This window comes from Haliotis cracherodii, unplaced genomic scaffold (genome assembly GCF_022045235.1).
Source record: "Haliotis cracherodii isolate W230 unplaced genomic scaffold, xgHalCrac1.p SCAF_2, whole genome shotgun sequence".
Classification (NCBI taxonomy): Eukaryota; Metazoa; Mollusca; class Gastropoda; order Lepetellida; family Haliotidae; genus Haliotis; species Haliotis cracherodii.
The window spans coordinates 19941396-19959822 of NW_027266275.1; the positions used below are offsets into that span (position 1 = coordinate 19941396).

Consider the following 18427-nt stretch of genomic DNA (forward strand, 5'->3'; position numbering starts at 1 on the left):
AACAGCAAAAGACATTGCTTACTTTCGTGACAGTCCAGTTGTCGTTGTCCATATTATTGAGGTTCCCTATTCAAATCTATTTAGTTCCTCCCGACGTTCTTGCTTCTTGAATGTAGCCATTATAATTACGCGATATGCAGTTTGTGGAATGTGAGTAAGTGAGTGAGTTGGGTTTAACGCCGCTTTTAACAGTATTCAAGTTAGATCACGGCGTGTCAGCTTAATGTGGGAGGACAGCCCGAAGTGATGCATGTCTCAGACGTTTACCACTTCGGTGAAACCCACGAGCACAGGTATGGTGCTAACAAACATAGAAACATAATCGGGGCGAACCGGGATTCGCACCCACTATCATAGGTTTCTGGCGTGCCCAAGGGACGACTCTGCACAGCGAATCGCGGCGCCTTAGACGACTTGGCCACCCGTGCCCCCCCCCCCCCCCCCCCCCCCCCTTTGAGGGATGTACATTGGGTGAAATCTAAATTTAGTTTTACTTATCATATACCATTTAAATTGTATTTCCTGTTCTTCTAGGCATCGTTTTATATGCAGAGAATCACTGAGTATTTTCTCGTAAACTAAGCCTCAAACAGCAATCCCCTGTACACACATTTCTCACATCTCTAAACATACCCGATAATATAAGTTTAAGAATCTTGATGCAATGATCGCAACAATCTAATTAAAATACGATCTTAGTTTTCTCATACTATCATTAATCAATAATAATATTCCAATATTGTGTTCATTTAGTTGCGTTGCAGCTTTTACTATTATTCAAAATAGTATAACTATAAGCGACGCACTTTGGTACAGCTGATGGAACAGTTTGACATGTCACTGTGTAGACCTCCCGTGGTCAAGTCATTTTGAATGCAAAAACATTAAGTTGACACACAATAGTCAAACTGGATGTAATCTGATAGTAGGTGCTGTAAATTACGGTGAGTTGGTGCGACCTGCCAATAAGTTCACAAACGATTCCACCGAAATTAATTTAAACAATATTGATTTTTTTTTTTTTTTTTTTGTTCCACTCAGTAATATTCCATGTACATGACGGCAGTCTGTAAATAACCAAGTCTGGACCAGACAATCCAGTGATAGACATCATGAGCACCGATCTACACAATGGGTACACCATAACATGCATCATCAACCAAGTCAGCGAGTCTGACCATCCGATCCTGTTAGTCGCACCTTAGGACAAGCATAGTCGCGGCAAGTATGGGTTACTGAAGACCTATTCTAACCCTGGATCTTCACAGGTCATACACAATATTCAATGAAATTTGGAATCAAATTAATAAAATAGGTTACAAACACAAGTCCAGATATACAAGGAACACATTTTATAACCAGATATATAATGTTAGTGTAATAACGGGATTAAATTGTGTATTTGAGTATGGATTTATTGACATGGTATGTCTTTGAGTTGGGGAGAAACATCAAGGGCATATGGGTGTATTATGCACACACCATCTACAGAGCAGAAATTGTTGGAAAAGGTGCACACTCAACTTGTTATCCCTTTAACTCACCATGAAAAGACAACCGCTTTCTAAATGGCATTGTGTATTCATAGCTTTCGGCCATGGGAGCCGTGCCAATTTACACTTGTCAGAGGGGTACTCAAAGTACGTGATCTACACTACCAGTGGAAGCCTCGGAGACTTTAGTGGGTTATATCGCTGACTTTGTGTGCTGGCGATTAGGTGCCTCACTCTAGCAAGTGTGGGTTCGAATCCCGGACGCAACTCAACCCAAAAAAAGTACAGAATCTGTACTTTACTAAAAAAGTGTTTTCCCAAATATAACATCAGTTACATTTGACCACTTTCTAAATGGCATTGTGTATTCACTGTAATTGTGGTTTAATGCTGCAGCTATATGATGGCAGTCTGTAAATAATCAAATCTGGATAAGAGACAATCAACTGATTGATACTGATATTGAGAGCAACGATCCATGCTGTGCCTGAGCTCCCAAAAGATTAAGTCATACGACCAGCATAGGTTGCTGGGAACTAATTCTAACCCGCAATCCCCACAAAGGATATAACAATTAAGTTTCATATGATTTTACATCTTCTCCATATATACACTTGCATAGTTAAGTATTGATACATGACCTCAAGCTAAGATATCTGTATAATGCTATATTTCACTGAACCTTCCGCTAATCATTTAGCCATTTCCTTGAAATTTAACTACTTAAAAATGTCTGTCTTTGAAAGTCTTGGACCGCCTCCGTGGTCTAGTGGTAGAGTGTCCGCCCGGAGAGCGGAAGGTCCGGGGTTCGATCCTTGGCCGCCTCATACCAAAAGACGTTAAAAGATGGTACTTGTTGTTACCCTCTCTGGCGCTCGGCATTAAGGGGCTAAAGCAAGGACTGGTCAGCTGGGAGTCAGTATACTGTGTCTGAGTGGGGTATCATGTTAAACTGCGGCATGGTATCTCAGTGGGCTAGCACTATAAATTGGCATCAGTACGGACTAGTATAAGCAACCACATACACTGTGCATGCACGTCGCTATAACAGTGCAATAATCTCGGACGCGACGTTAAACCCAATTTCACCTCACCTCACCTTGAAAGTCTTGGAAACTATAGCTCTATAAATCTCCATGCAAAGCCACAGTTCACCATTAAGGATAAACGTCCAATATGAGCAGATTGACCACAAACTCTTTCTTCACAGAGGAGTATTTATTTCAATCAACAAATTCCTGTATTAACTATGGTAACATACAACACATGTAATAACACATATACAAACAGCATTGTAGGTTCCATATGACATAGTTCTTGCAATGAGATTCACTGCAACCAAAATCTCACCATACACCATGATAAGCTTCTAACAAATACTAACATTATTTTATAATCATACCTAGAGGGCTTCCACTGTTTTCTCTCGTGGTTATATCTCTAAGTTGTGAGGCCAGGCAAATTTATTTTATTAATTTAATTATAAGCCTTAATAAAATCTTAATGAGTTTCATTGAGAAACTTTTTTTACTGAGTTTATTTTTGTGTTTGACTGTTGTTTAATGCCACACTCAGCAATATTCCAGCTGTATGTCTGAACCAGACAATCCAGTGATCGACATCATGAGCATCGGTCTATGCAATTGGGATCCGAGGTTTGTCTGTTTGTTTTTGCTTGTTTGTTGCTTAAAGCCACACTCAGCAATATTCCAGCTATAGGACGGTGGTCAGTAAATAATCAAGTCTGGATCAGACAATCCAGTGATCGATATCATGAGCATCGACCCACACAATTGAGATAAAATGACATGCATCAACCAAGCAAGCAATCCTGTTAGTCGCCTCTTACGACAAGCATAGTTGCCTTTTATAGCAACCATGGGTTGCCGAAGACCTATTCCTGGATCTTCACAGGTTCCGAGGTTGGTAGTGTGAACAACAACATAAGCCAGTGGCGTACAATAACACAATATCAGTTTTGTAATGCATTTAGATTCCCATTTTAGTTTTCTCTCACCAAGGTGAAAAAGAAAGAAAGTAATTAAGATTTCTTGAACCAAGCATAGGAGTGTTGATCTGCCAGCACTGATAGACATTTAGACATTCTTCTGCAATAACACAACAGTTATGGATTTACAAATTGATAACAATATCTTTTTTATCATCTCTCATCTCTCTTTCATTTTTTTTTTCAAAAAAAGGACAGAGTGAGTATATGTTGTCTTTTCCCACAGTCAGCAATATTACACTTATATCACTCTTAAATCTGGATTAGACACACCAGCGGTTGATAGCATTATCCACACTGTCGAAATGACACACAATCAGGTCAAACACTATCCAACCAATCCCCTTTTAGTATACTTTCACACAAACAAAGATTTTCACCCTTTTCTATGTCACATAAAACGATTCCAGTGCTTTGAGTATAAATGAGGTATCAATATTCCAAATATACACCTTAAATACAGTATTTTCACATGTCAAAGGATTCTGTCATAACAATAATATTAACTAGCATAGATTCTGCAGGTCCCTAGATACAGCAGCAAACCTCAAGGTTCTAACACTGCTTCTGAAAATCAATCTAGAACACAATCACATCCCTTCATCACACAGATCTCTCTTCATCCTTCTGTACCTGGGGATGTTCAGTCTTTCTCCCCAATCTTCTCTTCTAGTTTCCTCAGTTCACTATGTGCCATTTCATCAGCTTCATCTTCAACCTGGAAAAGACAGAGGTATGTGAAAGGGAGACATGGTACGATGGTCCTGCTCATCCATTACTCATCAGCTACACGACAACAATTACATAATTTATTCAAAGTGTCCTTGCAGAATCTGTTTACATTGCTTTGTTTACTCACCTTTAACAAACAAATATAGGATCATTGGTAAAGACATATCAAACGAACCTCTGTTTAAATAAAGAGAATATAGTGGAAAAAAATTCTTTCAAAAGACATTAGCATGAAACCACCTCACATTAACCTGATAAAAAATAGACACAGTAGGAGGAGAAAATGATTGTTCTGAGGATTTTAACTTTATTCTACATTTGTTGATTCTGCTGATCTGAAAAGCAAACAAATAGCCAAATTGTTTGGGAATAAATTTTCTATTATGCCATATTGCTAAACAAATTTAAGAAAATGTTCAACATTGTGAAACACATTCTACATTGTCCCTAAGAAATAATATTTTTGTCAAGTGAAGATGGGCACATTGTATTCAGCGGTCTGTATGTACATCCCCTTGTGTCAAGTCAGCCAGACATCTCAAGAAAGGCTTCATTCATTGTGTACATAAGTAATGGCTGTTGAAAATGTTGACCTTAACTTTATTTTCAAGATGACAGAGTGTTTGAATCATTGGCTTTTTACTTGGAAAGATTTTTCAACTTCATTAATAGTACTTCTTCAGGCGTAAACTATTGTAAATATGCAACAAAATGAAGGCTGCTTCATGGGCATAATGAACATGGTGATTTAAAGATTTCAGATGCTACTCAAAAGTTGATCCGACCAATAAGAAGATACGCCAACACAAAATATCAGCTCAATCCGTCAACAGTTCTCGATACCTTGAGACGTGATAAGTTTCATACTGACAGCAACGGCTGGCTTTCCATATCATGTACTCAAACAACCCATCAGGGCAGGTGAGCTAAACATGCTAAGGAGACCATGAAAGTTCCCACACCTTGCAGCAACAGCCTATGCATGCACCAACTGACCTGCTCCACGGACTGTACTTCAGGTATGTAGAACTGCAGCATATTCTGTACCCCATTCTTTAGTGTGACGACTGAGCTGGGACAACTCGTACATGACCCTTGCATCTTCAGTTTCACAACGCCATCAACAAAACCCTGGAAAATAACAGCAATTACTGACAGCATCGTCAATACTTTAGTGTAATATACACCACTGTATACACCACCGTATACACCACCGTATACACCACTGTATACAACATGTTCTTCCAAAGACGACCAAGAAATATTGAAAATTGAAGATGTATCTACAGAGGACCTTTTCAAATACAAACCAGTCTCACCGTATTCAATTCACGAGAGAGAGAGAGAGAGAGAGAGAGAGAGAAAGAGAGAGAGAGAAGGAGACAGATAGACAAACAGACAGCAGAGAGTAAGAGAGAGACGGAGAGAGACAGACAGACAGCAGAGAGAAAGAGAGAGACGGAGACAGACAGACAGCAGAGAGAGAGACACAGAGAGAGACGGAGAGGGAGGGAGTGAGGGAGGGAGGGGTAGTTTATTTAAGTCTCACTTAAATACAGTCGTATCAAGCAGATTACATTCTCCTTGGCATTAAACAGGTTACAAATAATGTACAGAAACCACCCAGAGGTTATGAGAGACTTACGAATACAATGGAAACACTTTGGTATAAATATCATTCAAATGCAGGGCCATTAATTTCAGCACAGCACTGTACATTGATTAACACTGATGTATGAGTAAATGGCATTTTCGTTATGGCTGCCAGGGTGTCCATCGGTAGAACAAGACAACTTACCATGTAGACAATGTCTCCCCCATCCTCCTGCACGGTTGGCCTGATGCGAGTGTCCAGCAGCTCCTTGATCATCAACACTGTCTCATCATCATCAGGATGGGCTGCTACAAGATGAAGAAGTTGTTTCACTCTCACAGGAACACTGACAAACAATCTGACCCATACAAGTCGGCTGGCTAGTCTGTACCGACACCATAACATTTTTTTCGATGAGATGCCACTTACTTGTCGTGTCACAACTGACCCATTTGACTTTCCATACTGACAGTCAGGTGGACGATAAATGATAAATTTAAAGTCACACAACAAGATGCCACAGAAATCTGTAAATCTTACACTTAATTGTATATTTATATACTTATCCTATCAAAAACTATGCATTTCTTCCTTCTTCTTTCAATCATATGTGGAAACATGCCTGAACAAAGTTTTCTAAAATCAAATCACCATTGTCACCACCAAAACAAATGGTTCATACACTGTAATCCCGCGCATAGTCACCTAAACAGCCAGAAGAAGTCTATCGACAGCGACAGGATCAACGTTGACTTGTCGCAGCCCATCTTGTTTTATATACCAATCAACTGACAGATTGTTCGACTGGATCATGAGGTGAAGGAGCTCTGCCCAATGGGACACCTCCAGAATGACTGCCTTGAGCTCGAAGTTGTTGATAAGGAGCTGCTTCTTTTCAGCAGACCAGCGCCCTGCCACCTCCCCAACCCACGGTGGATGCATTGGCAAGATGTTCAGACAGGACAAACGCCCGCAAATAGACTCTCATGCAACAATTCGATGTCACCAGCCACCACAGAAGATGTGGAAGCAGAGATATCAGCAGGGATATTGAGACCTCGCAATTGTCACTCTGGAGGTAAGGCTGCAAGAAACACTGGATCGGAAGAAGTTGAAGTTGACCCCTCTAAGTGAGGGCTTCACTGAAGTCAGAAGACAGGCCGTGCAGGGTTTCTTATCTGTACTCATCTTCCCTCCAAACTATATGTAAAGTCCAAATGATCTTGGAGGGAAATCCAGCAAATAATGTATTCTCTGAACTCTCGGTGCACGTCTCCACAGTGTGGCAGTGAGATAGAGAATAATGTGGCAGGGGTATTCGCATGATCAGGTCGTGAATGTCACCATGCACGGGGTTACAGTCCATGACCCATTTGTTTGGGTGATGACCATGGTGATGCTGGGATGTGTTCGGATGATTTGTTTCTAGAAGCTGGAAACAGATCAAGCATGTTTCCAAATAGGATCGAAAGAAGAAGAAAGAAATGCATAGTTTGAGACAGGATAGGTACAAAGATTAAGTCCATAACTTATATACAGTTAATGATAGATCTGTGTCACTAGTACAGGATTTTACCAGCTTCAACCTCATAATCAAAATCATGTACAGTACAATCTGTGGAGACACTTATAGTGTAATAATTACAAGGGAGTGAGTGAACTGTAGACAAACCAGGGGATTATTACTTAAGACTGACTGCTTGCTATTTGTGTGTGAATTGATCTACACTGGTTAGAGTCCATTACATCCTAGGACCTACATGTATCAGAGGAGGGCTGTTCATCTGTAAGAACAGGAAGGTTGGAAGCAAAGAAGTCCATGATGGTGGCAAAGATGTCTGGCTTCAAAATTCCCCACTCCACATCTTCATCAATCTGTAGTAGAAGATTTATGAACACATGATGATAGCGACACAGCATAGACCAAACAGCCATACATGCATTACACTTACAGTGCATAAGGAATGCATAAGCTATTTGAAAATAAAACATTTACAGGATGATAAACTTATCAGAATATTCCTGTCTTACATCATAGACAATAATCTGAAACTCTCAAGCACAGTAAAAAATTTGGTCAAGCATGTCTAGTAGTGAGTGAGTGTGTGAGTGAGTGAATTCTGTTTAACACCGCTTTTAACAGTATTCTCGTTATATCACGGCGTGTCAGCTTAATGTGGGAGGAAAGCCCAATGTGATGCAGGTCTTACACATTTACCCATTCACTGACACCGCGAGCCCAGGTATGGTGCTGACAAACCTAGAAACATAATCAGGACGAACCGGGATTCGAACCTACAATCAGGTTTCTGGCGTTTCCAAGGGACATAACTCTGCACAGCAAATTATGGCGACCCGTGCCCCTGCATGTCTAGTAAGCTAAGCTAATATAAATCTGTACATGATGTATGTTCAGATTAGAAAATACTTAACATGATGTAAAATGGACATGGGGCAAAGAATGTAAAAACCCTCAAAAGGCCTTTGCTCAGATTGATGTTCGAACATTGATTGATGTCATAATTATGTGATCTAGATCATGTCTCAATAATTGATTCTGTAGGGCTTCAACCTTGCACATATTCTATATGTGAAATACAAGATGTGACACATTATCCACAACAGAGAAGGAAAACATAATTCAAAGAATAGTGACTCTGCTGTAGCCTTAAAACACATGTTAAATTCTTCCTTTTTCATTTGTCCATTAATTTTTGTATTTTCTTGCTTACCCTTGTTATTGTGATAAAGTCTGTTCCAAAAAACACTGCTTTGATGCCCTCAATCCTGAATAGTTGTCTGAAACCAAAAGCAAGCTACTCACAACGCCTGATAATCCTATAGGTGATAAGCAATATTAACCCAAATCAATTGTTCCAAGAAAATATTATCTCTTTGTATGAACAATGAACATATTTCTCTTATCATGTTTTAAATGTTAAACCCCAAACAAGGACAAAGAGTGAGTGATAATTGTTTTTAAGGTGAGGTGTAATAGGGTTTTATATCATTTCACTTATTGAGGATTATTTCATTTGTGTGTGTGTGTGTGTGTGTGTGTGTGTGCGTGCGTGTGCGTGTGCTGTACTATTCCAGGCTTATGACAGTTTTATAGCGCTAGCCCACTGAGATACCATGATGCAGTTTAACATGAATACGCCACTCAGACATAGTATACTGACTCTGAGCTGACCAGCCCTTGTTTTAGCCCCTTAATACCAAGTGTCATGCAGGGTAACAACAAGTACCATCTTTTAATGTCTTTTGGTATGACATGGCTGGGGATCAAACCACCGACCTTCCACTCTCCGGTCAGACACTATCCACTACGCCACAGAGTCATCCCCATGCATCAAGCTACAATGACGCCCAGACAGGCAGGTCACACACTCTAACCTTTGCTATTATCATTATATACCTTCTCTTATCCTGCATGAGGAACTGGGGACTAATTCTACCCTAGAATCCCCACTGGGATCAATCATCAGGAGAACTCACTTTGCTAGCGGGGAGCAGTAGGCTGCCTGGGGGTTAGGAAAGTCGAAAGTTCCAGACTCCAGCACTGTCACACCAGGAATAAACTTGAGGCTGTTAGGATTAGGAGTCTCTTGAGTCTGGATGAACATTGTCCGAGCTGAAGAATTTCAAACATATTATTAACATTCTCAGAAATCTATGATTGATATGATACCATAAGCGTCATCTTGTGTATGATTGTTTGTTGTTTAATGTCACACTCAGCAATATTCCAGCTATATAACGGCAGTCTGTAAATAGTCAAGTCCGGACCAGATAATCCAGTGATTGACGTCATGAGCATCGATCCACGCAATTGGGATACGATGACATGCATCAAGCAAGTCAGTGAGCCTGACTACATGATCCTATTTGTTGCTTCTTACAACAAGCATGGTTGCTTCTAATGGCAAACATGGGTTGCTGATGTAATTCTAACCCTCATCTTCATGGGTCTCCCCTCACGTATATGATCATGATGATGCATCTTTTTCAGTTACATGCCTAATCGTGGTATAGGTTGTGAGTTCACTACTTGAAAGCTACTCTATAATGTTTATTGGCACAATCTGTTTCAACTTGCTTATTGGTTGGTTGGTTTGTTGTTTTACGCCGCACTCAGCAATATTTCAGCTATATTATGGCGGTCTGTAAATAATCGAGTCTGGACCAGACAATCCAGTGATTGACATCATGAGCATCAATCCACGCAATTGGGATCGATGACATGCATCAACCAAGTCAGCGAGCCTGACCCACTTGCTTTTTTAATTCTGTGGTCATCAGTGTTAAATGAGAGTGGTGGACTGACAGTAAAAGTACCAGTTAATCTAAAAATCACAAGTCCCAAATGTTTTCAACAAATTGAAAACCTTAAATACTTAACATATTTAGAAAGACTAATATGCATAAGTTTCTTAAAATCAATCCTAAACTGCACTCAAATGAGACAATTGAGTGATATACATTGTGTTTAAATACTAGTGTGTATATATTTCACTTAGTTTCTGTAGAATTTTCACCTTGTCCATGGTGAACTTTAGTGCAATACTTTACTTGTTCAACAGTCAAATCGACTTTGTCACATGTGTTGGGTACATCTTATATCACAAACATTAATGATCATGAACCAGAACTTCCAGTGATGGTTAGGAATAGCCAATGTGATGGTCCTGGCTTGAGACAGGACAAATGATTTTCAGGCATGGTAAACACCCAAAGTATACCACTAAAGAAAAGACACCATAGACTAAGAATATGTTGCTATTGAATGAGTTATGACTATTGTTTCCTTACCTTGTTGTGTGCCCCAAACAGGCCTGTGTCTTGCAAAGAGATTTGGGCCTGTGTTGCGCTGGATGTGTTGACACAGACATCGTGTTTTCACAAAGCTCACAGACACTGGTGCAGGACTGAAACATACACAGCAAGAACTATCAAATCAACGAACCAAGTACCTTAAAAAAAAATCAAGATATCAATATATTATCAGTTATAGTGTTAGAAATGGTTAGATCCTTTTTCAGCACTCAATTTCTGCAATTCCAAGAAGAAATAATCCTTTTTTCATGCAGCATTTCTCATGTTTAGATGGGTATCAGTGATTAGACTATGACCATGAAGATTCATCTTTTGCAGGAAGGCTTGGAAGCAGTTGTATTTTTTACTGATATGTCTGAGTTAAGTATACATGGTAAAGACCAATGGCATTATTGTTTGCTTGTTGTTTAACACAACACTCAGCAATATTCAAGCTAAATGATGGCTGTCTGGAAATAATCAAGTCTGGTCCAGACAATCGAGTGATTGATATCATGAGCATTGATGCACGCAATTGGGATATGATGACATGCATCTTCCACGTCAGAAATACCGATCCTGTTAGTCGCCTCTTAAAGGCATGGGTTGCTGAAGACCTATTCTAACCCGGATCTTCATGGGTCTGGAATTATTGAGAGAAAGTGATGACACAGAGTACATCACTCCCCATCATGTCTTTAATTCTGAATACATGAATTGATAGAAAAACATACTGAGTTTCTAATGCAATGGTCTGTACCAGTCATTTTGCTCAGCATGACTTTTTCATATTTGAAAAATGTATAGGTTTCATATTCCGAATCTTTAAATCTCTAATTCATGTAAAATGAACAGTAGGATGATCTCCTTTCTGCCTGGCAAATTAAAAGAGACGTCAAATACTATGATAAGGTTGAATGTTTAACACATGCTTGAATTCAAGCATCAAGGACAATCCATGCATGGTTACTGCAGTGTTCAAAAAGAACAGTGATCCCAGAGTTCTTAGGGTTTGCTGCAATACTATTTGAAAACCAAGGGATCCCTTGTTTCTGTAGGCGGTGGAGGTAGACTGAAACCTGAAGGTGTTTCTTTGATGATATCTTAAGTAACTTCCTGGTATAAGTGACATTTTGGTGATTTACCAAGGGCAGTATTTGAGGTGGCCGCGGCGATGTAGGTTGGGAACGGCCTCTAAATGATGTGTGATCAAGTCCATACATCCCGGAACTTGTCATGTATAAGCACCAGGGCTCCTCTGATGTGAGCTTCTTCTGATGGTTTCGCGTGGGCCACGGACATTGCTACCGCCTCAGTAACCAACAGTATGGTAGATACCAGTGCGCCAGATGGTTCCCAGTCTTCGATGATAGAAGTGTTGGACGAGTGCTTAGGATTAAGAATCACAATATCCCTGTCTAGCTCTGTATATGTAGCAATGGAGTATATCAGTCTCTGTAATGGTGGTTGGGTCGACTGCCCGGTGCACTGATGGAAGAGCGCAGTCAAGGACAGTAGAAGCAATTCAAAGTCTGAGGTCGATAGGGCAGGCTAATCTCAATGATCCCACAAAGTGATTAAGGGCAGAGTTCATGACAGGAGGTCAAGGTGCAGGAGCAGGTGACAGAGAATCCAATCAACTGCGGAAGTGATGGTCCAGATGCTTCACCCTGGGAGGTAGAATGAGGGTGAGAAGAGGGTCAATGTCAATCCAACTGAAGATGTCAATCCTGATGTCATTCTTGTGGTGGTGTATAGCAATAATATTCTGACATCTACCTGTAGTCTGGGTAAAAGGGGTAATGATGATCCCCGTAACAACTAGGCAAAGCTTTAAGGGATAATAGAGCATGTGTTGATATTGATCTGAGGGAGAGGGGTGTCGACCCCAGCCTTGATCTCTGTAAGCATGGTAAGTACTTTTGCCCCAGGAGGAATGTTGATTAGGGCGACGTTGAGGGCCGGAAGATCGTGTATGGTGGTTGGCAGAACTAGAAAAGACCATGCTCTTAGTTGCAGAGTTCATCCGCTGAGTGATGACGATCAGTAGAGTCAGAGTAATCATCATTGTGAGACGTCGATCACTCTGTGACTTCCTTTTCATGGAATGAAGTCGATCTGCTGACAGTCGATTCCCAGAAATTCAATCTGAAGAATGTCGATCCTTAGAACATTGATCTCTGCAATGTTGACCCTTGAATGTCGATCATACGAATGTCAACCCTTGTGTCACTTCTCTGGCTGTCAATCCCTTGATTGTCTCTCCTTGGATCAGCAATTATTCCCATGTCGATATTTTGAGCGGCAAAGTTGGTCTTCTTCCTTTCTTCGTAGGTGACGAGTAGATCGTGTGTCAAGTGTCAATACCAGACCGGGGTGATAGTACCGGCAGAACCTGTAGAGAGGCTGTAAAATATGACAGGACGACTTCCTCAGGTAAAACTGTGATATCCCATGGAGGTGAATATAGGCAACTTTCAGCTGAGGGTTGAAGAATGCCATAGGGGTTAGAAGCCTTACTCAATACTGTAGACGGGTCCATGTTGTCTATAGCCAAAACAGTGTGTTTGTCCAATATAGGTAACAGGGAACTTTGCGGTGCACTTTTACTTGATAAAGGTATGTTTTTTTTAAGGAATTTCTTTATGAAGAAAACTGTCGGAGACCACATTATCTTCAACCAAGGAGATGTGATGGTAGTCTTCGGCAGTTGCTTGACAGTTGACTTGACAAAGGAAAGGACAGTTGCTTTAGCAGTGACACGTCAAAGCTTCTTTTATCGATGGAATGTCTCTGGCATTTATGCAAGTAATTAGGAAGAGCTTCTTCTGAGAACAATAGGAACATCGGTGACCAGGTTTACTCCACGACAGTCACAGCAAAGTTTATGTGGATTGCAAGATGAAAAGACGAGACACTTCATGCAAGCTGGGCACTTATACTGATCTGTTCCCATGGTATAAAAAAAAAATCTATTCTCTACTAAACGTCTCCACAGTGGCGATGAAAAAGAGAATGATGTGGCATAGGGTGTCAGGTGATCCCAAGACATACATATGTACGCCTTTGGGTGATCAAACTACTTAGGTCACTGCGCATGGGATTGTAGTGAGTGACCCATTTGTTTGGATGGTGAATATGATTATGCGAGGGGTGTTCCGGCAAAATATTTTTAGAAGCTGGAAACTTTGTTTTAGGATGTTTCCACTCAAGGATTGAAAGAAGAAGGAAGAAATGCATATTGTGAGATAGGATAAGTTCAAAAAGTATTATTTTTCAAAAGAAAAACATTTTTTTTATCGCGTTTATGAGCAAGTAAGTGATAATAATTGCATCATTGTAAAACTGAAGATGATCCTAAAAGGGTGAAAAAGCTACAATAGTCATCTTTTAATGTATAAATGGAAATGGACTTTCAATGAGCTATTAATCAATGTCAATGTCATGCTAGTGTGATTCCTGTATCATGACAATGTGCCTCGCTGCACTCAGAAATTTGAGTAAACTGCTCCCTTTTATCATCCCCCATCGTTTATATGTGGTCATTGACAGCATTTTCTCAAAGCATGCACACACAGTATTTGACAAACATGTTTTGCTATTATGCCTCAAATTCACGCCTAATTTTAAATGTTAGACACTGTTAGACACATGTTAGACCTTGGCTTTGGGTAGCCGAGAGCCGCGATGGGGTCCAACTTTCAGGACATGGCCCTACATCGGACCGCTTCGCGGCTCTCCGCTAACCTTGGCCGATCATGTTTGGCTGAATAGCTGAAGAGTGACATGAACAGAAGAGGATAAGAAGAGAGCGAGTCTGAACTACAGCACCGATTATTCAAGTTTTTGCCTTAGTCGTCAAGCGTACCATGACAGGGCACATTCACGATATATGTGCACACAAGCTGTCACTGTAATTCAACAAACAAACTTTTATTGTTAGGAAAATTACCTCAAAATTGATTTCTGCGCTTTCTGAAGCTGACGAAAAAGTCTCCTCGACGCCATTTTGTAGGACCGCGTTAACGGAAATATAATACGCAATATCCTATAAACAATTCTTATTGTATGTCAGACCATAACACGTGATATTAACAGACATTGAAATTATGTTAAATAAATAATAGCGTGCGTGATATTTTACTGGAAAGATACAATTCACGACAACAAACCGGAAGTTGTCAGTTCATTAAGTGCGAGTCTGACAAGCTTCCTTAGAAACTAGAGCTGCCTGCTGTTTTAGGTTGTAAAGTGAAAAACGTTTGTGAGTATTGTTTTATATATTTATTTCAATGTGTTATATGTTTGTTGATGACGTGAAAAGAAAGGCAAAATAGTGTGAGGTAGAATAAGTATATAAATGTAAATTTAATGTAAAATTTTCAATTTCATATTTTTATTCCTATGTTATTTTCAGAAAATGCCAGCCCATGCCAAAGTGTTTATTCATTATGGCCCTTACGAGGCCTGTGGGATAGTTGACCACAAAGAATCTAGACTGGAAGGTCTACGTAGTGAGTATCCTAGATTCACCATTGTTTCATTATATCACCAAATGTGTCGTTTCAGTCAGTGGATGAGTAAATGAAAGTTGTTTTACTTTTACCATATCACAGAACTGTTTCCAGCAACACAACAGCTGTCTTAGCCTGGACCACACAATGTAGTGTACAGTGACACTGCTCTACAGCTGTACTAACATCATTCCAGTGTTCTGTAGGAAATCTGAGGCCTATCTTTAGAATACAGTACCACAAACTTTTCAAACACGTGACAATACCCTATGACGTAATTTGTCGTATTTTGCTGCAACTCACACCGGTGAAACAATGCCCTGTGACATCAGGGGTCATCGAGTGTGCATAAGCTCCTCTACACACAATGTCATTGAATACGTCCAGCAGTGTTGAGAGTTTTGAATATTTGTTTACTAAATATTGCCTGCGGCGGTACATTTTATAGCAAGCGCTAGACTCTAGTTTACGAAAGCACTTTTATTTTTTACATGTTTTTTATTTTGTTTTTCTCATATTTCAAGTGGCTAAAATGGTTATAAATGGTAACTAATATTCATATATTATTTTTTCCGTTCATTAATTTTCATTATTATGCACAAGAATGCAGTTTATAAGGGATATTATATTGGCGCTGAACACATCCAAATGTCGCCAGTGTTAGGGTAGGTTACCCCAAACTCTATCCTTAGCCCTTGGATCCCCTTTACAATCAATCACCCCTTAAAAATCATTAGGGTTAGGTACCCGTTCAGTGGCTATTAGATTACACAAACTCTATCCTTAGCCCTTGGCTCCCCTTTAGGATCAATCATCCCTTTACGATCATTTGGGTTAGGTACCCGTTTAGTGGCTATTATAGATTCTATAGCAGCTCCTAATATTCTTGACACAAAAACATCGAGGATGAAATGGTTTTGTGTCGAATATTTTGGCTACTGGAAACTGTCCTGGAACATTCACAAAAGCCACTTTCACCTGCTACATTTTTTCAGTACTGATTCAAAAGCAAACTCTCTGTTGTGTGGTCACTAGCCATGCTCATGCCTCCCTCGTTCCTTACTATCATCCACATCATCCTTACAGTGTTCCCTACCACACTTTTCTGTCACAAAATCCACCCGACTAATTATTAAATACCATGTCATTCATGCATACTCGCGAGTTCAACGACTGACGCCTGGAGCCGTTTTCAGTTCGCGCCATATCGGTGTCTTGTAGATTAGGGAATGGGACGAGTGTGCCAAATGGGGATCATTTGTAAGTGTCCAAAGACTAAAGTCACGAGACACCATGCCTACCCGTAACCTTCGTAAGTGTCCATCACCTATTCCACCCTTTTCGTTCAGTTTCGTAACTTTGAAGGCACGGCTAGGTAAATTTGCACTTTGTTTCACAGTGTGGACGTAGCTCAGTCGGTTAGCTGTCAGGCTTACAATCCGAAGGTCGTGAGTTCACGTCTGACGGATTCTCACAAAAACTGGTTGCTTGTCTTTGAGACATGTGACCTACGGCAGAGATCGTCCTCACAAGAAGTTGTGGTACTGTATTCTAAAGGTGCTCCTTGAAAATGTTTTTGCCTTTTTTTTATAATTTTTTTTTTACAAATACATCTTTACACTGTGGGGATATTGTTCACATATACACTTTGAGGATACTGTTTATGTATATACTGTGGGGGTATTGTTTATATAGATACTGTGGCACCATTGAAATCAGAATGTGTGTCTGTCCATAATCATTTACTGGTCAGGTCCATACCCACCCAATTACCTATAGCTTGGTTGTGTTCCCTGAAATAGAGATATATTTAACAAGTCTCAATCAAGTTAATAGAAACAAAATAATTTGATGATTATTTTAAGATAAAACTGTTTATGCTTTTTTAATAATATTTTTAGAGACTTTTGCAAGTCTAACTGACACAATACGTCCTATTGTGACCCCTGACTCCCATTATTGTCAACCGCAAGCAGGGTACAGAGGTCTACTTTACTCCCCAGTTACTGGATCAGTTTCCTGTCATCAACTTCACGTTATGTTCACTACATGTTTCAGCTGTATTGAGAAATGATGGACACAGCAGTGAAATGGTCCAGATAGATGACCGCAACACAGTGAACATTTTTGTAAATGGAGAACAAGTTTACAAATGTGACATCCGAGATTTGGACTATGGTAAGTCTCCTCCTGCAGTCCCTGATGGATGCTACAGCATCAATGTTTTTAAATTCAGTAACACATTTTGCCAAATGATACTGCAAAATATCTTTTAGAATTGCAAAATTATTCTTGATGCTATAAGACAGTTTTCTATTCAAAACAGGAAAGAAAAATGGTTTTGTTGAAAATGCATGTGTTTCAGTGTTTTGAAACCTTGGTATAAAGTCAGAATTGCCATCTGTAAACATTGAACAAGTCATAATCAGAGTATATGGTCTCTGTCATAAAATATCATGACCATGCAAAATGTACATCCATCTTTAGCCTGTTTAGTTCCAGAATTTTACTTTTATAAATTCTGGTCAATATGTCATAACCTACTGACTATCTGATGTCATGTTATCTTTGGAGTTTACATGTAAAATGTAACCATGTGCAACCCTGTACCAAAGCACAACAACAACAAAATATTCTTAAAAACTAATATATCCAAAACATGAATGTAGGTTACAATAAAGTCAGTGTTGTGCATGTTTTGATTCTCTGAGAGGATAAGATTCTTTTGGTTATAATGCCCACTAATATTTGTACTTTATTAATAAGTCAATTTTAAATCTTTATTTCATCCAAACAGTGAAGGGGTATTCATCTCTTACTGAAAGACAGTGTTGTTTCCATACTTCATGTTTGACTGACTGATCTAATGGCAAGTAATTACTGTGCAGAGTTACATCCCCTTGGCCAGGATCAACTGGTCTTAGTTTCAATCCAAGATTATTCCCTGATTGTGAACCTTGATATGTCTACATATGCCCTGTCAGTGGTTTATGACAAAGTGGTAAACATCTATGATCTGTGTCTCTTTCAGATTTTCTTATATTAATGTTAGACTATGTTAGGACTGAAAATGTTTAAAGCATTGTTAATTCAGTTTCCCTCACTCATGCTTACTATGTAATTATCTCTGCATCCAGGTGGAGATGGAGGATTGGATGTCTTGTGCAAGGAGGCCCTAGCAGCTGTTAGAAGGGCTTTCTGAACCCCATACATCACATAGGGGTGGAGGCTGGGAGCTGGAACAGCCTGAAAAGAGGGGGTCGGGGGTCGG

The 18427-nt window shown here is 39.8% G+C and overlaps 2 protein-coding genes across 2 annotated transcripts; one reads left to right on the top strand and one right to left on the bottom strand.

Annotated features, from left to right (window-relative positions):
- Nucleotides 1-2698: 2698 nt before the first annotated feature.
- On the bottom strand, nucleotides 2699-14659 carry LOC139468794 (NFU1 iron-sulfur cluster scaffold homolog, mitochondrial-like). The gene is made up of 8 exons (XM_071250931.1): nucleotides 14595-14659; nucleotides 10640-10755; nucleotides 9326-9461; nucleotides 8560-8626; nucleotides 7588-7702; nucleotides 6032-6135; nucleotides 5230-5364; nucleotides 2699-4219 (listed from the first exon to the last, which is right to left on the bottom strand). Exons 1-8 carry the CDS (start codon nucleotides 14648-14650, stop codon nucleotides 4145-4147), a joined length of 804 nt encoding a protein of 267 aa, XP_071107032.1. The 5' UTR covers nucleotides 14651-14659; the 3' UTR covers nucleotides 2699-4144.
- A 185-nt stretch (nucleotides 14660-14844) lies between these two features.
- On the top strand, nucleotides 14845-18427 carry LOC139468816 (UPF0728 protein-like). The gene is made up of 4 exons (XM_071250958.1): nucleotides 14845-14906; nucleotides 15060-15156; nucleotides 17215-17334; nucleotides 18294-18427. The coding sequence occupies exons 2-4, from the start codon at nucleotides 15063-15065 to the stop codon at nucleotides 18356-18358; spliced, it is 279 nt and encodes a 92-aa protein (XP_071107059.1). The 5' UTR covers nucleotides 14845-14906; nucleotides 15060-15062; the 3' UTR covers nucleotides 18359-18427.